The sequence below is a fragment of the Bombyx mori genome, chromosome 24 (genome assembly GCF_030269925.1).
Source record: "Bombyx mori chromosome 24, ASM3026992v2".
Taxonomy (NCBI): domain Eukaryota; kingdom Metazoa; phylum Arthropoda; class Insecta; order Lepidoptera; family Bombycidae; genus Bombyx; species Bombyx mori.
In genome coordinates, this window is record NC_085130.1 from 1,039,495 (window position 1) to 1,059,455 (window position 19,961).

The 19,961-nt window shown below is 41.0% G+C and overlaps 1 protein-coding gene across 1 annotated transcript in view; it reads right to left on the minus strand.

Moving 5' to 3' along the window:
* The window catches only part of LOC101744212 (thyroid receptor-interacting protein 11), an 80,776-nt gene that overhangs the window by 59,027 nt on the left and 1,788 nt on the right, over nt 1–19,961 (minus strand). Inside the window, exon 2 of the mRNA XM_038020123.2 lies at nt 6,132–6,185. Within this exon, the coding sequence (XP_037876051.1) occupies nt 6,132–6,185 (54 nt within the window). The remainder of the gene's footprint in view (nt 1–6,131; nt 6,186–19,961) is intronic.

The following is a 19,961-nucleotide window of genomic DNA, read 5'->3' on the forward strand; positions in this document are numbered from 1 at the left end:
GAACAAAAAAAAAGAGAGAACTAATCGCCACTGAACTGTTTTGCATTAGTTTGTTTATATGTGGATACCATCTATTTAACCGCATTCAAAAAAGGAGGAGGTCCTCAATTCGACTGCATGTTTTTTTTATGTTTGTTACCTCATAACTTATGACTGAAATAATCGATTTTGATGATTCTTTTTTTATTAGAAAGCTGACGCTTCCCGTGTGGTCCCATTTCAATTTAGTCCAGTTCTGATAATGGTATCCATGAGAAAACCATATAATTCTTAAATTAGCATTAAGTACGTGCGCGACAAATAGATGAATAACTCAATAACTCAATATAACGCCAACCGATTTCGATGATTATTGTTTTTAGTGTATATTAATTTGTTTTGTAATATCTTTTTTTTCTATTTGAAGTCGGTTTTTATTAAAACATGTCTATTTACAATTATATTATTTTAATCTATGACATTCTCTACCTATATGACGGTAGACGTGAAAAAGTGGGAGACAACGATTGCCGCGTCTAGTAACTGTTGTTAGTTTTACAATGCGCGTCACATACATAATATATTATAACGTCTCTTCTAGGCAGGACAATAATTACGAAAGAAAACCCATAGAGCATAACCACGAATGCAAATAAATAAAATAAGTTTAAGTCAATTGTTTTTTTTTTATTGCTTAGACCGGTGGACGAAATCACAGCCCACCTGGTGTGGGCTGTGATTTCCAGTGTTACCGGAGCTCATAGACATCTACAACGTAAATGCGCCACCCACCTTGAGATATAATTTCTAAGGTCTCAGTATAGTTACAACGGCTGCCCCGCCCCTCAAACCTCAACGCATTACTGCTTCACGGCAAAAATAGGCGGGGTGGTGGTACCTACCCGTGCGGACTCACAAGAGGTCCTACCACTAATATTGTTTTTGGGAATGGAGTGCTTATGAAGAGATCTACACTTATCATTGAGTGGACACGCGTTGAACAAGATAACGGTTTTGTTTTTTTTTTAAATTATTTTTGTAGTTTCTTTAAAAAATACATCCACGCTTTGATTCCGCGTTTATTATAAGTTACATAAGTTTATTTCTTGGTCCCGGGCAATTGTAGTCGTTATTCGGTCGCTTACATATTGCAATAGCTACCGTCTAATAATGCGTTATAAAAATGCATATGCAAACAGACGTGATTGCATATAATAATAATATATAAATAATAATAAAACGGGAATTAATTCGCCCGCATTGTGCTATAAAAAAAAAACACCGCTTGGAATCCAGTCCGCACTTTAAAGCATCACAAGAATAACATTTACTTTAAAAAAAAACCTTTAAACGAGCACTTCTTGTATATATATGTATATACATAATCTGAATCTCGGAGACGGCTCCAACGATTTTCATAAAATTTAGTATACAGGGGATTTCGGGGGGCGATAAATCGATCTAGCTACGGTTTATTTTCAGAAAATGTTCGTTTTTTTTTTCGTGTTTTCAATAATCAACTTTATCGATAATCAACTTTATGACTCTTCCCGACATCTATTGGCGAATAATAATACTATTTTTCTTAATTGCGAGCAACTAACTGATTTAAAGACACAACAACATGTCGTTATAAAAAAAAAACCGAATAAAGCTCGGTCATAATCTAGTTTACTTTAAAAAAAATTGCGAACACACTCCTTGCATTTTTCTAAAAAGGTATTTAAAAAACTGAAATATTCCAAGTACATACCTGAAAGCACCGGTCGCCGACGCGAAAGCTCCAAAACGAAAGCGCGGTTAGCAATCGTCGAACTTTTATACTAAACGTTATCACTACACCTATTTATTACGATCAATAGTTTAATCTCGCTGTCGCAGTTCGCCGCGTACTAAAACGTATCTGATTTCGGTTTGTATATTTCACGCATACATTACCAACAAAACGAATGTACTTTTTATTTATTGCTTAGATGGGTGGGCGTGCTCACAGCCCACCTGGTGTTAAGTGGCTACTGGAGCCAATAGACATCTACAACGTAAATGCGCCGCCCACCTTGAGATATAAGTTCTAAGGTCTCAGTGTATAGTTACAACAGCTGCCGCACCCTTCAAACCGAAACGCATTACTGCTTCACGGCAGAAATAGGCGGGGTGGTGGTACCTACCCGTGCGGACTCACAGGAGGTCCTACCACCAGTAAAAGATCACGGGAGATTCAGGAACCGGTTAGAGGAAGATGGGAGAGCCCATATGACAGATGATTAGGAGTCGTCGTTTGTTAGGTGAGAGATTTTGGTTCACTTTTCGTAAGACATAGTTTTCTTGATCGGTTTTCGACCTCTAGTTTGTCTAGAAGATTCTAGAAAGCGCTGGCTGGATAAAAGATGGCGCCGTTTGAAATTGGCACAAAAAGAGGGCACCGAAGGGTGGAACACGCGTATATTTTTTTAAACAGTTTACATTTGAAAGATTACATTCAGTTTTCCCGCATTAAAGATTTTAATCATCTTTTATAGGGCAAACAGGCAGTGGACCTACCTATGCACCTTGAGACATGAGTTATAAGTTTCAGTTTTTAAGTTCATCGATTGTCCGACTCTTCAAACTGAAACACATTACTAATTCAAGGCAGAAATAGGCAGGGTGGTGGTATTTAGCCGTGAGGACTCACAAGACGTCCTACCACCAGTTACTACGCAAATTATAATTTTGCGAGTTTGATTGTTATTGTACGATGTTATTCCTTCACCGTGAAAGTCAATTGTGAACATTTGTGAAGTACGTATTTCATTTAAAAAAATTGTAGCTGTCAGTGGGATTCGAACACCGGTGTATCGCTAGATACGTATACACCGGACGTCTTATGCTTTAGGCCACGACGACTTCACAGTCAATGTTTGCAAACATCCGTGTACAAATTTTGAAGTTAATAAGTCTTGAGGTCGGTGGAAATTTGGAAGATTCCATCAAAATAACGGTAACACTAATCCTTTACCGGTTACGCTAATAAGAGCATTTTGAAACAAAATATGAACCAGTTGAAGTTCTTCCCTACATGAACTCCGCTCTGGTTGTGGATCGCCTATCGCAAAGTGTAGAAGACTGAAGAACAATTCTACAGAACACTCCTCATGGAACACAAGTTGAAAGATATAGCGAACCACAGCTCCTCCCATCCTTTCTGGTGGTAGGACCTCTTGTGAGTCCGCGCGGGTAGGTACCCTGCCTTTTTCTGCCATGAAGCAATAATGCATTTCGGTCTGAAGGGTAGGGCAGCCGTTGTAACTATACTGAGATCTTAGAACTTATATCTCAAGGTGGGTGGCGCATTTACGTTGCAGATGTCTATGGGCTCCAGTAACCACTTAACACCAGGTGGGCTGTGATCTCGTCTACCCATCTAAACAATAAAAAAAAAATATAACAGAAACCCAAATACACAGCCATATAATACATTAAACTTAAAAACATTGTCCCACAATAACCCCCCAAGACAGTAACATATTAATAATTCATTTAGAGCCAACAAAAAGTTACAAATTAACATAGGGCGATACAAATCCGGGAGGTCAGAACGCCTCAAAGGATACATCTATTCGTGGTAACGTATTCACGCGTGAACAGGATATCTATCGGTTTGAAGTTCAAAATGTCAGATTTGAGACTGAATTTGATGATAACGTGCTCTCTAGTTCGCGTTCGTTGACTTAAGTGAGCTACTTCCTCGATGAAAAGATCCAGTCGTAATTTTTTTTATTTGCTTTTGTGGGTAGACACATATCGCGGCATAATCAAGCCACTGCATACCATTTAAGGAGACTCTTTAAGCCTCGGGAAAGAACAGGGTTCATTCAAGAGCCGGGTAGTACTTTTTATTTTTGTATTGCTTCGATGAGTGGACGAGCTCACAACTCACCTGGTGTTAAGTGGTTACTGGAGCCCATAGACATCTACAACGTAAATGCGCCACCCACCTTGAGATATAAGTTCTAAGATCTCAGTATAGTTACTACGGCTGCCCCACCCTTCAAACCGAAACGCATTACTGCTTCACGGCAGAAATAGGCAAGGTGGTGGTACCTACCCGCGCGGACTCACAAGAGGTCCTACCACCAGTTCAGTTCACCAGTACGTGGTAAAAAAGATTCTAAGAAGCGCCCTATCGATGAACGCGGCAATGTAGCGACGCATATTGCTAGCCCGCGCGGGTAGGTTTTTTTTTTTTTTTTTTATTGCTTAGATGATTGGACGAGCTCACAGCCCACCTGATGTTAAGTGGTTACTGGAGCCCATAGACATCTACAACGTAAATGCGCCACCCACCTTGAGATATAAGTTCTAAGGTCTCAATTATAGTTACAACGGCTGCCCCACCCTTCAAACCGAAACGCATTACTGCTTCACGGCAGAAATAGGCAGGGTGGTGGTACCTACCCGTGCGGACTCACAAGAGGTCCTACCACCAGTAATTACGCAAATTATAATTTTGCGGGTTTCATTTTTATTACACGATGTTATTCCTTCACCGTGGAAATCAATCGTGAACATTTCAACAAATGTCAACAGTACGTACGTACGTATAGGTAACAATAACTTACCTATTTTTGGCACGAAGCAGTTACGCCCAAGTTTTGAAAGGTGAGAACGACTTACAAACGTCCACGTGTCTCAAATTGGACAACCTCATTCGCGTTCGTAATATCTACGGGCCGTAATAACCGCTTGGCCTCAGATTAACTATGCCATCTACCCACATAGAGCAATAAAAAAATCTAGAATAAATTTAAAGACACGGCACGTAAGGTCTCGTCTTATATACCTAGTCAGGTCATAAATTCTGTCACATGTTTAATGTAAAATAATTGAAACAAGTTTATTCATTATGTAACCATTCATATACCAAAATGAACTTAACAAAACATAGATTCTTATGACACTAAAGTTTATTCAAAATGACCTCCGTGATTTTGAATACAGGCCTTCAATCTGCGCGGCCAGTCGTCTATCGCAGCACGAACGAGGTCCATGTCAATATCGGCGGCTGCCTTAATCAAGGATGTCTTGAGTGACTCCAAATTGGGATGAGGCTTTGAGCACGCCTTTTCCTCCATGTTGCCATATCTTGTAATCTAACGGATTCAAATCTGGACTGGAGGAGGGCCAGTCTTCGTGCCGGATGAAGTCGATTTCACGCGCCGCCAGCCAGTCTTGTGTGCTCTTCGCTCTATGAGCTGGCGCCGAATCTTGTTGGAATACCCAGTGCCTATTATTGAACATGGTATGAGAAACAGGTTCCACAAGGTTCGTCAGGACCGTATTTTGATACACAACTGCATTCGTTTTTACACCTTTCTCACAAAAATGTACCTCTGTTAAGCCCCAATAAGAAACTCCCAACCATACCATGAGCGAAGATGGAAAATGACCTCGTTGGACGCGCGGAATACGGTTGCTCGCTTCTTCACTACTGTGTGCGTACACCTTATCATTTTGTTTGTTGTAGCTCTCTTCTACGGTAAAAAAATTTTCATCCGAAAAAACAATTTCCCGATATTTTTTTCCCGCGTACCGCTTCAACAAAGCGCGGCATCTCTTCAGTCTCAGGTCCATTAGACGAGCATTCAAACGATGTCCTGTTTTTCTTCGATATTCCCGAAGCCCTAAGTCTTCATTTAACACCCTTTTCACCGTGGTTCTGCTTAACCCCATCTGAAGCGCCAACAGTTTCTGCTTACGTTTGGGATTTCTTTGAATTCGCGCCTTCATAGCTTTTATCACTGCTGGAGTCCTAACAGACCGAGGGCGACCACTTCTTGGCCTGTCATCTACACTAGAGTCTTCATTGTATCGTTTGATGGTATGATAAACGAATCTTTTGGTTATATTAAAAATTTTCAGTATGTTAAAAATTTGAATTGGCGCGTAACCGCAACGATGCAACGCAATAACTGCAACACGGTCTTCTTTAAGCGTCCACTCCATATTTAAAAATGAGTAAAATTCTAAAAGTATTCCTTTTTTATTTTCATGAACAATTCGAAATTCGAATTCAATAAACTTTTTTGTGGCCAGCATTCTAAAAGAAAAGTTTTTACTGTGTGACAATACTTATGACCTGACTAGTTATAACTTATATTTAGAAAGCTCACCTCGCTCTGCAATAATCCCTGTAGCTCCTCAGAAAGCTTTTTCAAGGACACTATCTGAAAACAAAATTAAATTTTTTACACTATAACTACAAAGGGCTTATTGTAAACTCCTATCTTGGATATAGTCCTCTAATATATTTATGGAGGTAAGTATTTTTGTGTTCCAATTTGAAGGGTGAGAATAAACATTATTGGATTGTAGTTTTTTATTTTATTGCTAAGGTGTGTGGACGAGCTTACGGCCCATCTGGTGTTAAGTGGTTATCGGAGCCCATAGATATCTACAACGTAAATTCCGCCACCCACTTTGAGACATGAGTTGTATGGTGTCACTTTTAACAGTTGATTCCAAATGCTACGTGCCTGTCTGTCTGCCTATCCACGCACTATGGATGAGCTCAATAGATTTGTTTGCTCTAGACGTGCTGACAGAACATGAGCTTGTTAAAATACAGCAATTAATCATAGTTGTTTTTCCCATTATACCAATATATAGTTAAGCATACTTATATTCTATACAACACGGATAAAAAATCCAAATTCCTATCTACGTTAACTGTTTGAATAAAGAAATGAAAAAAAAAATGATTCTGTCGATGATTCCAAATTTAAAAGCATAAAAACAAAATGACGATAATTAATAAAAATTTTATTGATTACTGTACAAAAACTTAAATATAATCGAGAAAATAAAACTCATAAGAACTTTCCAGGCGACGATACACAGGAAAAGCGTCATAAGCCACACATACATCCAGAGAACACTACTACATAAACAAAAAGGCGCGATGTATATGCGAATTCAATTCATAATTCGAATTCATGCGCCCTGACCCATTGGTTGGAAGAATTTAAATAAATACTTATTTGAATTTCAAAATCGAGCGACGCTATTGGTCGGCTACGGTTTTATTAATGGCCGCCGAACGTGACATGTTGTTTTTCGTTCGATTGAATTTTAAAACGTTTTTATTATTATTTCGAAGCAGCGAAAACGATGTCGCAGCATTATTTATAATATTCAATGATTGAACAAAAACGTATAGTTCATACGTGGTCATTATGTACTGTAATCGAATTACAAATAATGGGAATAAGATATATATACGTGTGTCTTTTCTTTTCTGACACAACGTCTATGGGGTTCCATTTATAGTCCAGATTATCTAAATATTGTTTTCTTATGAAACTATTTTTGTTCTAAACTTTGTACAAATCTGTTCATCCAATTTTGCTTGAATGCGTAACTACTTCTCAGTCGTTTCTTCGTTGTTGAGGATCGCGACATTGTATCATCTTGTTTTTTTCTACTTAAGCTGATGGTCTAGAGATATCAACGTCACCGGGCTATTAGGTGAGCTCACGGGGCTCAAACCTGACGTTGTTGCTAACCCTAGCAAGAGCCGTGCTTCGCAGAATCTATCACCGGATCAGAAACGCTACCCACTGAGAAGATCCGGCGAGAAACTCAGTGGGCTGTGTCTGTGGGTTAATTTACTCGCCGAGCCTTTCGTCGCAAGCGACGGGTTCGACGAGAACGATGACCGGTGTTTGGGGTACCTAAAAGCACCGTTAGTGGATCGGGAGGATCCGAGGTGACGTGGGCTGTGTAGTCGTGGCCTAACGCCTAAGACGTCCGGTGCATTCGTATCTAGCGATACAAAGGTGTTCGGGTACCAATTTTTCTAATGAAATACGTACTAACCAATTGTTTGCAATTGACTTCGACGGTATAGGAAAATCGTCGTGTAATAAAAATCAAACCCGCAAAATTATAATTTGCATAATTTCTGGTGGTAGGACGTCTTTTGAGTCTGCGAGAGTAGATACCGCCATCCTGCCTATTTTACTCTGACTTAGAGCTCATGTCTCGAAGTGGGCGGCGGCTTTTACGCAGTAGATGTCTATAGGCTCCGATAACCACTTAAAATCGGGTGGGCCGTGAGCTAGTCCACTATTCTAAGCAATAAAGGAAACTACTGCTTTTGTAATCTTTTCAATGTTTTTCCCCATCTATTCCTACATATTATCTGGGGAGCTTCCTTTGCATTTCTAACTGCCAAATCACCTGATCAGGTGGCCTCTAGGTCTTGGCTTTCTATTTTGCTGGTAGGTTTAAATAGTTTTATATGGTATGGTTTAAATAGAAACAACCAAACAGGAAAATAGAAACAACCAAAATATAATTACATAAACGGATACATTGTCATTATAAGTCTACTAAATATTATAATACACAGCATTGTTATATCAAATATAATAGGTTAGGTTAGGTTAAGGAAAAAGTTTTTTAATTCGTATGAATTGTTGAAAAGCATGATGAGGTTCAACACATCACACATTAAGTCGGTGCATATAATGGTTATTGACTAATACCATAAACCAGAAAATGGGAATTAAAATATATTATTATATCACTTGTAAAAACCAAATTAAATATTATCTTAATATCTACTGTAGTGTTTTTAAAGTAATGAATTGAAAACGCCATCGCTTTTCAACATTGCTGACATCATCAGTGTTATTGACACTTAGGAAAGCTTAGCCGTTGCCTCGTAAAATATAACCTTTGTCACCCAGTCGTCTAATAAATGAGGCCGTCAGCGCAAACGTTTTTTTTTTTTTTTTTTCCACAGGAGAAAATCGCCGGATCCCCACCCGTGCGGCAGGTGGGGTATGCGGGAGTTGAACCTCACTAAAAACTCCTGCTGCTCACAACCGGCGCCCTACCTCGGACCGGGCCGGAGCCCAGTCGGGGCTATTGAAACGGCGGGACAGGGTTGACGCAGAGCACATTACATCCATCCTACCGTCCCACGGACGCCGGACCGGCGGCCGGCAGCGACACGACCACCGGTTCCCTCGTTCAGCGGGCCGAGAGCTCGCCTTGATGGCGCTGCGTTACACCTTCCCCCAGAGCGGTCAGGGGAACGCGGTCTACCATCACCCGGCTTCCTACTGCGGGTGAGCGTGCAAAGCACGCCACCCCACGTCTGGGACTCTCCCCGCACAAAACGGGTGGGACCCCTAGCTCTTAGGGGGCCAGGTCACGGATACGACCCCGGTCCCGACCCCCTGCCCGGCGGCGGCGGGTTTCTACGTAGTGAGGAGAGCTTTACCTCACTCGCCCCGCCGCCTCCTTCTGCGAGATGGTGCACTCGGCGCAAACGTTAGGCCACTTTTGCGCTGACGGCTTACCATAGTTAGTATGGACTTATGGAGATATCGAGGTTTGAATTTACTTTTAGACTGCTTCGTAGGCAAAAACAATACGCGCGAAAATAATGTTTTTTTTTCTTACATGGGTGGACTAGTTCACAGCCCACCTGGTGTTAAGCGGTTACTGGAGCTCATAGACTTCTACAACGTAAATGCGCCACCCACCTTGAGATATAAGTTCTGAGATCTCAGTATAGTTACAACGGCTGCCCCACGCTTCAAACCGAAACGCATTACTGCTTCACGGCAGAAATAGGCAGGGTGGTGGTACCTACACGTGCGGACTCACAAGAGGTCCTACCACCAGTAATTACGCAAATTATAATTTTGCGGGTTTGAACATTTGTTGAGTACGTATTTCATTAGAAAAAATGGTACCCGCCTGGGATTCGAACACCGGTGCATCGCTCAACACGAATGACGCCTTATCCTTTAGGCCACGACGACTTCATGTAATGTTTACAAAGCCATTTGTTATCTATTGCTGAAACTAGGGATATATATGCCGGTTTTGCGTCTATATTTATTTTGTTTTAAATAAATTGCAATTTAGAAGCACCAATTTTGAAAAATTGTGGGTTAGGCCACTTTTACGCTGATGGCCTTAAATACAACATTTCTTAAAATATACTCCCGTATAGTTAAATAAGTCTTATGCGGCCTAAACACGACCCTAAAATTAGTGGCGATATCGGGACGATAATCGTCCCTGAATCGTGAGCTCGCCCGAAGCGATTTTAGAGTTTAGGGTAAACAATAAAAATCGTGTTACGATTTAGGGTACGATTTAGGGTCCTCCCCACCGCTGCCCTGATATCGCAACTGATTTTAGGGTCGTGTGTAGACCACATTAAAAGTGTTCAGGTCATGAATATTTTCATGCGCTTAAAATTAATAAGCCACTATCATCTACGCTATAATATAATAGCGAATAGTATATAGCTCATAGCACAACAATATCGCACACCATACATTGTTAAGGACACGTTCACACTGTACCCAGCTCAATGAGTTTCTCGCCGGTTCTTCTCAGTGGGTCGCGTTACCGATCCGGTGGCAGATTCTGCGAAGCACTGCTCTTGCTAGGGCCAGTTAGCAACACTCCGGTTTGAGCCCCGTGAGCTCACCTACATAGTAGGGCGAAGCTGAAATAGCCTCTCAAGACTATCAGCAGAGGAAAGAAAAAAAACGTACTGTACTATATATCATTGGCTAAGTATAAGTATACTATATGGCACTATGGTATTTTTTTTTGTTTTTTTATTGCTTAGATTGGCCGACGAGCTCACAGTTCACCTGGTGTTAAGTGGTTACTGGAGCCCAGACATCTGCAACGTAAATGCCGCCACCCTCCTTGAGATATAAGTTCTAAGGTCTCAAGTATAGTTACAACGGCTGCCCTACCCTTCAAACCGAAACGCATTACTGCTTCACGGCAGAAATAGGCAGGGTGGTGGTACCAACCCGCGCGGACTCACAAGAGGTCCTACCACCAGTAAAAAAGCGTATAGCGTAGTCTGAAAGCAGCTTTACCATAGGGCTGGGAGGCACTGCGGCCGGCGAGCTTCCAAAAGCGCACCAACCTGAGCTTATTTTGTAACAATCAAAATCGAGCAGAACAAAGGGACTATCAATTCAACGAGTCCACCCAAAGTTTTATACTTTATAATCACAGTTAACCTAGTTTCCCAACGACGTAATAACTAAAACAAAAAAAAAAACTACAAAATCCAATGCAAATTCCCAGATTTAGCATAAGATGTCGTTGACGCGATATCCCAAAACAATTATTCAACGACAGAATACTGAAATATAAGGTGTTTCTTTTCGGTTTTTTTTTTCTTTTTGTTTTGTTTTTTTAGGCAAATAATTCTCCGTTTCGTAATAACTTTAACATAAACGTATTCAACGTCCCTTGCTGACTTTATCTAAATATCTGGGACGATAGATTATAAAATCAAATAAGTCAACGGAGGTTCATCGTTCGGGCTTAGGGATCAGCGTTGGGTACGACAAAAATGTAAATTGTGACGTCATAGCATCGTTCAAACGATATCTAGATTGGGAATTTGAACCGGAAGAATTGTGAGACGCCTTGTACCACAGCGCAAGTGAGTTTTTAGTAGGTTCACCTTTTTTTTTCCTACCTACGCTGATTGATAACCTTGAGAGGCTATGACATCGTAACCTAACAAGTAAGTGGGCTCACAGGACTCAAACCTGACGACGTTGCTAACACTAACCCTAGCAAGAGCCGTGCTTCGCAGAATCTATCACCAGATCGGAAACGCGACCCACTGAGAAGATCCGGCGAGAAACTCAGTGGGCTGTGTCTGAGGGTTAATTTACTCGCCGAGCCCCTTCGATGACCGGGAGTTAGTTTCACCGCCGACTTCGGCGTCCACACAAATTTTTCTAATGAAATACGTACTTAACAAATGTTCACGATCGACTTCCAAGGTGAAGGAATAACATCGGGTAATAAAAATCAAAACCCGAAAAATTATAATTTGCGTAATTACTGGTGATAGGGCCTCTTGTGAGTCCGCACGGGTAGGTACCACAACCCCGCCTATTTCTGCCGTGAAGCAGTAACGCGTTTCGGCTTGAAGGGTGGGGCAGCCGTTGTAGGTAACTATACTGAGACCTTAGAACTTATATCTCAAGGTGGGTGGCGCATTTACGTTGTAAATATCTATGGGATCTAGTAACCACTTAACACCAGGTGGGCTGTGACCTCGTCCACCCACCAAATAAAATAAAAAGAAGAAAAAAGCCGCACAAGTGTCTAAGTACCTTCGGAGTACCTTACAGTAAATCTATAACTTCGATACGAGATGCAACTTAGCCCATGGTATCCCGCGAGCTCGTCTGCTCATTTGGAACACTAAAAATCACTTCATAAAGGATATTTCTTAAAAAAACTATATTTCTCTACGGAACCTCGCATTATAAACAACCACGATATTTCCATAAAAGATTCACATTTCATTCAAATTTGGACGATTCGAATTTTAGATGAGATGCATGGCACCCGGTCTTGTACAGGCAAAAGCTGAAGACTTGAAGCCAATTTTGTTATATTATAACGCAACAATTTTATGTACAAATCAGGAAAAAAGTACTATGGCTGAGGATCATTGACTGGGGATTTATCGTGAAGGGACTTTGATACTGCTTCGTCGTTCCTTCGTTAACCTCCTTGATCATCATCATCATCATCAGCCTGTATCTCTCCACTGCTGGATGTAGGCCTCTCCCTTCCGCGTCCAATCTTTCCCAGCATATCGCCGCAAGTCATCGGTCCACCGGGCAGGGGGACACCCAACGCTGCGCTTACCGATACGTGGTCTCCAGTCCAGAGCTGTACCATCGGCCATCGGTTCTGTGACACATGTCCCTCCTTGATGCTGCTAGCTAATAATGTAGGAATGGAATGAGCTCCCCTCCACGGTGTTTCCCGAGCGCTATGACATGTCTTTCTTCAAACGAGGCTTGTGGAGAGTATTAAGCGGTATGCAGCGGCTTGGCTCTGCTCCTGGCATTGCTGAAGTCCATGGGCGACGGTAGCCACTCACCATCAGGTGGGCCGTATGCTCGTCTGCCTACAAGGGCAAAAAAAAAGTAGGAGTATGTCAAAAAAAGGTTACCATTAAGAACCTTTTTAACATCCTCCTCTTCCTTCAGTCGATCGCTCATTCCTGAGTATCGTGATGCGCCCGTCTGTGACCTTTCTTTGTAATTTGTAGCCACTTATTTCGATTAGTGGCACAGTGAAACACAGCTAATAACATAGCTTATTACTAAATCGAGCGCCTCACCTATTCCCAGCAAAAATTTAATGGTGTGCTCTTAAGTTAGCATCCACTAAAAGGACCTAAGACGCTGATCCGCTACAAATAAATTCGAATTCGTAAATAGAACAAATCCATAATGAAAGTCCACGTTTAAGCTTTTAGAGCGCGAGGCGGGACCGAAAGCTGCAGGTTATCAGACGTTATCAACGTGCAAACATTCGATAACGTATCTACCCTCCGCGGCAACGGACGTAGGGTGACGAACACCGTCAGGCCACCGAACCAGCGGGCGGCTTCAGCGGTACGCTCTAGAATACAGGACCAGTGTGCTTAGTACGAGTTTTATAACGTTCTCGATAGCGTAAAAGTTAGCTCCTATTTGTATGGAATGGGATCGTTTGCCTACGTTTGCCGCTAGGGGCGCTGTTCCAACTGCATACAAATTTGGCTTAACTTTTACGCTATCGAGAACGTTAGAAAACTAGCACTTAGCACACAGATATACCGTTAGCCGTATCAACTACGAATTATTCCTCCTGGCTGTATCTTTGCTCGCCCACCTGTCCTGGTCAAACTGGAAAGGCCTTCGGCCCACTAGTTTATTTATTTATTGCATAAATGGGTGAAGGAGTTCACGGCCCACCCGATGTTAAGTGATTACCGGAGCCCATAGACATCTACAACGTACAAGCCACCACTTACCTTAATAATTAATAAATATAATAATTAATAAATACCTAAATAAAATAATTACCTAAATGTGATTAAAACTATATACCTAAGAAACTTTTTGATCTAATTTTTAATATAATAATGCCTAAGTTGAATTAAAGTAAATATAGTGTATAAAGTATATAAAAGTGTAGTAAAATCTCTATGTTTATACTCTTAGTATCTAGGGCTGCTTTTCTATTTGGATGGACATTTTTAAAACCGAGAAATAAGGTTTTTTTTTGAGTCAAGATTTAACGAAAACAATTGATACATTGAAAGGTTTTATTACAAAAAAGAGACTACATAAGGCGACATAAGTGGCAAAAAATAATGAGGACTTTAGTCTGCGGAGTTTAGCTTCAGACTCGAAGTGTCTGTAAGAACAGCGCAAAATTACATTTTTTATTGTCCTTGTAGGCAGACGAGCATTTAACCCACCTGATGGTGAGTGGTTACAATCGTTCATGGACGTCAGCAATGCTAGAGGCAGAGCCAAGCCGCTGCCTACCGTTGAATACATTCTGCAAGCCTCGTTTACAGACGGACATATCATAGCGCTCGGGAAACACCGTGGATGGGAGCTCATTCCAAATCCGGATGGTACGTAGCAGAAAAGACCTTTGGAAACGCACTGTGATTGAACGCAGTGGCTCCAGGTAGTCTACTCCGGTGGCGCGCGGTGCAGTAGTATCATCTCAAACAATTCCTCAGAGCACTCCCCATGGAACATACGGTACAAAACACAGAGAGAACCGAAGTCCCTCCGTAGACCCAGAGGTTCCAAGCGATCCCTGAGAACAGGACTATCGACGATCCGAACAACCCATTTCTGTATGGAGGCAAATGGAGGTAGCTGGTGGTAGTTAGTTAGCAAATCCAACCTCTCCTGGATGAGCCTTTGCTCGCCCAACAGTCTTGGTGAAATTAGAAAGGTCCCCGGGCCACCAGTAATCTATATAGTTATATATAAAATTGAATTGCTGTTCGGTAGTCTCGCTAAAACTCGAGAACGGCTGGACCGATTTGGCTAATTTTGGTCTTGAATTATTTGTGGAAGCCCAGAGAAGGTTTAAAAGGTAGACAAATATGAAAATGCTCGGAATTGTTTTCCCTTTGATGTCTCCCCGTCAAACGGATTCCTTTTGTTTGTGTCTTTTATTTATCGATTAAGGCACTACGAAGTCTGCCGGGTCAGCTAGTTACTCATAAAAAAAAAAGTTATAAAACTGGCGTTTTCTAGCTTGTTCTATGGCTCCGACTGGTTCCTTTACGCGAAACACCGTTACTACAAATGCTTTGTCTCTTTCTTTTGTACGATATTAGAAAAATATATATGTTTTTTTCGGTACGTTATCTATTTATTTTAGCTTTACAACTGCTCGATTAATTTGACCCCTGGCATTATCGATATAACACGAAACTAATATAGATTTTATTTGTAAACGTAAATTGAAACTGCGAAATTGTTGATGACTAGCGCTGAATTGTCGAAAAAGACCTCTGAGAAGATTTCGAGTCAGGTTCGAAAATCAGTCATTCGTAATTTTGGGCCAAGTAGACGTATTACATGCCGACGAGCTCAGGGTCTATGTTAAGTGGACATCGTAACGTGACTGACGACAACATAAGCCTTAAATTGAAGTCTCAACAGTACAATAGCTGTTCCACGCGTCAAACCAGAATACATTTTTTTTTATTGCTTAGATGCGCATAGACATCTACAACGTAAATGCGATACCCACCTTGAGATATAAGACCATAGTTACAACGGCTACCCCACCCTTCAAACCGAAACGCATTACTGCTTCACGGCAGAAATAGGCGGGGTGGTGGTACCTACCCGTGCGGGCTCACAAGAGGTCCTACCACCAGTAAACATTACATTAATATCAAATATCTTTATTAAAAGTGCTGACTATGGTCAAGTACACTAGGACTAGCCCCTCTCAGTTTCTCGTCGGATCTTCTCAGTGGGCCGCGTTTCCGATCCGGTGGTAGATTCTATGAAGCACTGCTCTTGCTAGGGCTATTGTTAGCAAATTTATTAGGTTACAGCCCCGTGAGCTCACCTACTCGCTCAATGTATCTGGTAACCACTGCGGAGGCAGTCGATTTTAAAGCTTGATGGTAAATAACAAAAAAAAAACTGGAAATGCATAAGAATACACGGGAATACAGTGGTTCTGGGTAATCTGATTAAGCTTTGCTCCAGTATCGGGTTGCACCATTTTAACCATTTTTACTTATTGTCAATGACGAAAAGGGTAATCACATAATTTCCGACTATTATAATTAAAAATAAATAAAACAATGATTAATTACTCTTTAACACACTCTGAACACAATTAGCATTCAAATAATAATTGAAAAAAATATATAAAAACTAGCTGACCCGGCAAACGTTGTTTTGCCATATATAAGATTTTTAGAGAATTTCTAGTGTAGAAAAAAAATTACTAACTTATTGGAAATGTATAAGGATGTGGAATATGAGTGAAAGAGGCCTGGAGCGCTGTGAACGATGAGGGAATGTTGTTTAAAAATAACAAAGCACCAAACATTAAAAAAATTTTTTTTATCAAAAAAGTAAAAAAAAAATTTTTTGGTGTGAACACCCCTTATCACTTAAAGGTTAGAAAAATAGATAGTAGCCGATTCTCAGGCTTACTGAATTTGCATAAAAAAATTCATGAGAATCGGTCAAGCGGTTTCGGAGGAGTATGGGAACGAACATTGACACGAGAATTTTATATATTAGATGAATTGCTGTTCGTTAGTCTCGCTAAAACTTGAAAACGGCTGGACCGATTTGGCTAATTTTGGTCTTGAATTATTTGTAGAAGTCCAGAAAAGGTTTAAAAGGTAGATAATATAAAAATGCTCAGAATTAAATAAAAATAACAATTTTGTTTTTCATATGAGGGCCACGTCGGACGGATTCCTTTTGTTTGTTTTAAGTTTATTTTATACAAAAGTTTAGTCTTTTATTTATCGATTAAGGCACTAAGAAGACTGCCAGGTCAGCTAGTCATTGAAAAAAATTACAATGTAAAAGATTAGGGAGATAAATAATAGTAAAGGAAATACAAAAAGATTACAGAAAGCACTCCTCAAATGTATTTGTCAAATATCCGTCCGCTAATGGCAAAGAACCCACTGAGCTCTCTACAGATGAGCAAAGTCAGACGCCAATACAGACCCTGAACGCTGTAGGTATATAATATATGTTTGACTGTTTGGAAAAAAAACTGGCTAATAATATTTTGACTGAGATTAAGGTGACGCAAGAAGACCTTTCACCTTAGGCACCACCACGGGTGGGTACCACCGTCCTGTCTATTTCTACCGCCACAACAGTTGTACTGTATTCCGGATTGAAGGGCAGGACAGCCGGCTGTGTAAAGTAGTTAACGGTAGGCAGCGGCTTGGCTTTGCCCCTGGCATTGCTGAAGTCCATGGACTATGGTAACCACTCACCATCAGGTGGGCCGTATGCTCGTCTGCCTACAAGGGCAATAACAAAAATAAACCTAACATCTCATGTTGAGTGTACCTCTGCTCCAGTATACTTTCTATACTTAAAAGCTGCTGATGTTTACGAGGTGGAAAGAATATTTATGGATCTAGGTAATAACGAGGCACCTTTTTTCCGCTATTTATTCGTTGGAAGCTTAAAGAGCTATTCCAGCTACGCGCGGATGGATAAGTGAGCCCACGGAGTCACTCTGAGAGAATTTGCTAACACTGGCTCTATCAAGAGCAGTGTTTCCCAGAATCGTTTATCGGTTATCGTGCCGCGGCGCTTTGTGGAAGAGATACGAGCAGTGGTGTCGGAAGGGCGACCCCTTTTGACGAGCACGGCTGTGCTTTTCGTGGGGTCGATATCGATGCGCCACTTTCGGAACCACTGTACCTAAATTGGTGACCGCGATCTGTAGTATCGTCCTTAAGTCTACGGGCACGAAACTTGCAATGGCTGAGCGATGGCGGCAGCGAGGCGACGCGACACGGGGCGGGCAGGGAGCGATATCTCGCGCGGGCACGAAACAAGCTGGCGGGCAGTCGCGCTCATACGGTGTTGTGCGAATCATGACTTTACGTCGAAAAGAACTATTGGAGCCTAGTCTCCTAATGAGGGAATTATTATTACTTAGAGATGGTGTTCATCAAATAAATCAACGAAGACGCAATTGGGGATAATTTTCTACGCTTTATTATTATTATTATTATTTTTTCTACCTAAGCTGGTAGCCTGGAGCGGCTATTCCAGCGTAACCGTAACTAGTAGGTGAGCTCACGGGGCTCAAACCTGACGACGATGCTAACACGAACCCTAGCAAGAGTCGTGCTTCGCAGAATCTACCACCGGACCGGAAACGCGACCCACTGAGAAGATCCGGCGAGAAACTCAGTGGGCTGTGTCTGAGAGTTAATTTACTCGTCGAGCCCTTCGTCGCAAGCGACGGATTCGACGAGAACGGTGACCGGTGCTTGAAGTACCTAGAAGCACCGTTAGTGGATCGGGAGGATCCGAGATGACGTGTTTTGGGCGACGTCGACTGCTTTCCATTCTGTCCGCAGGATCGGGAATGAAATAATTCAACATAACACTGTGTACCCGCGCAAGCGACAAAACCAAACTAGTTTGTTCTCGTCGCTTCCGCGTCGCCGTCGCCCCATCATCGCTCGTACATCGATCGATCGCCCCGCTCCGCCATCGCCCGTTTCGTACCTGTCCCTATACTGTGCAATGCTTTTTTATACATCGCCGTCGCGCCGCTACCGCCATCGCTCGGCCATTGCAAGTTTCGTGCCTGTAGACTAATCCGTCGTTGTTGATTTTAGTTTTTGGTCGACCACGGGGTTAGTTTTTATGTCGGAAGAATTCAAACGAATAACGTGTTGTGCGTTCGTCCTCCATACCCGTCATCAATATTGTGAGTCGTTGGTGCTGCATTGTTAGCGCGAAGGAACAGGACGGAGAGTTCGACAAACGATTGACCCATAGAGACAGCCTACTGAGTTTCTCGCTGGATCCTCTCAATGGGTCGCGATTCCAATCCGGTGCTAGATTCTGCGAAACACTTTTCTTGCCAGCGTTAGCAAATTTTCTCAGGTTGAGCCCGTGAACTCACCTAACGGTCCGCGCGTAACTGGAATAGCCTCTTAATCTACCAGCAGATACGTAGGAAAAAAAAATACAAATGTATCAAAAACAAAACACTAATCAATAAACAAATGACTGATTTTGAAAATAGAATTCCATATTTTTAAAATATCATTCATTTTTTTTTGTGTCTATGGCCTGGTATCTAGACCTTTAGGCAAATATATTATTTATTTTATATTAGAATGTATTGCCAGTCATAAATTACGATTCAAATGATCAGGAATTATAAAAAGACAACCTCATAGTATAAAATAAGTTTATGGAAATGTAAATTTTATTAAATTCTCCGAAAATTACTACTACTTAAATATCTATATCTATACTAATATTATAAAGAGGAAAGATTTGTTTGTTTGTTTCAAATAGGCTCCGAAACTACTGGACCGATTTGAATAATTATTTTTCCATTAGAAGCCGACATTGTCCCTGATGAACATAGGCTACTTTTTTTAATTTTTTTTAATTTTTTTTTTTTGGTTTCATTTGTGTTTTAATGTTTCCGAAGCGAAGCGAGGGCGGGTCGCTAGTTAAATTATAATCATAAAATTTAAGGAATTTTAGCATCGTAAATTCTTCATCTATTGTTAGAGGACTGAGGGATAAGGAGTAATTGTTAAACATAACAGGTGCTCAAGATAATTTACATAGTGTGAGTGAGCATTATGGATTTCCAACTGTAATTTGCTTTTATAAATAATTTTGTATTCGATGTGTTTCGATATTACGCGATAATTATAAATATTGAATTAAAAGTATAAATAATAAAAGTAACACAATTTTTAAATATGTTTTGAAAAAGTCAAATAGGCATTGGCAACTTCAATGTTTCTTTGAATGGCATTCAATAAGGGAAATCCCCAACTTTATTATGAGAAATGACAGTATGGGTTTTATTATTTGTAAATTAAATTATTAAATTAATGGTTAGTT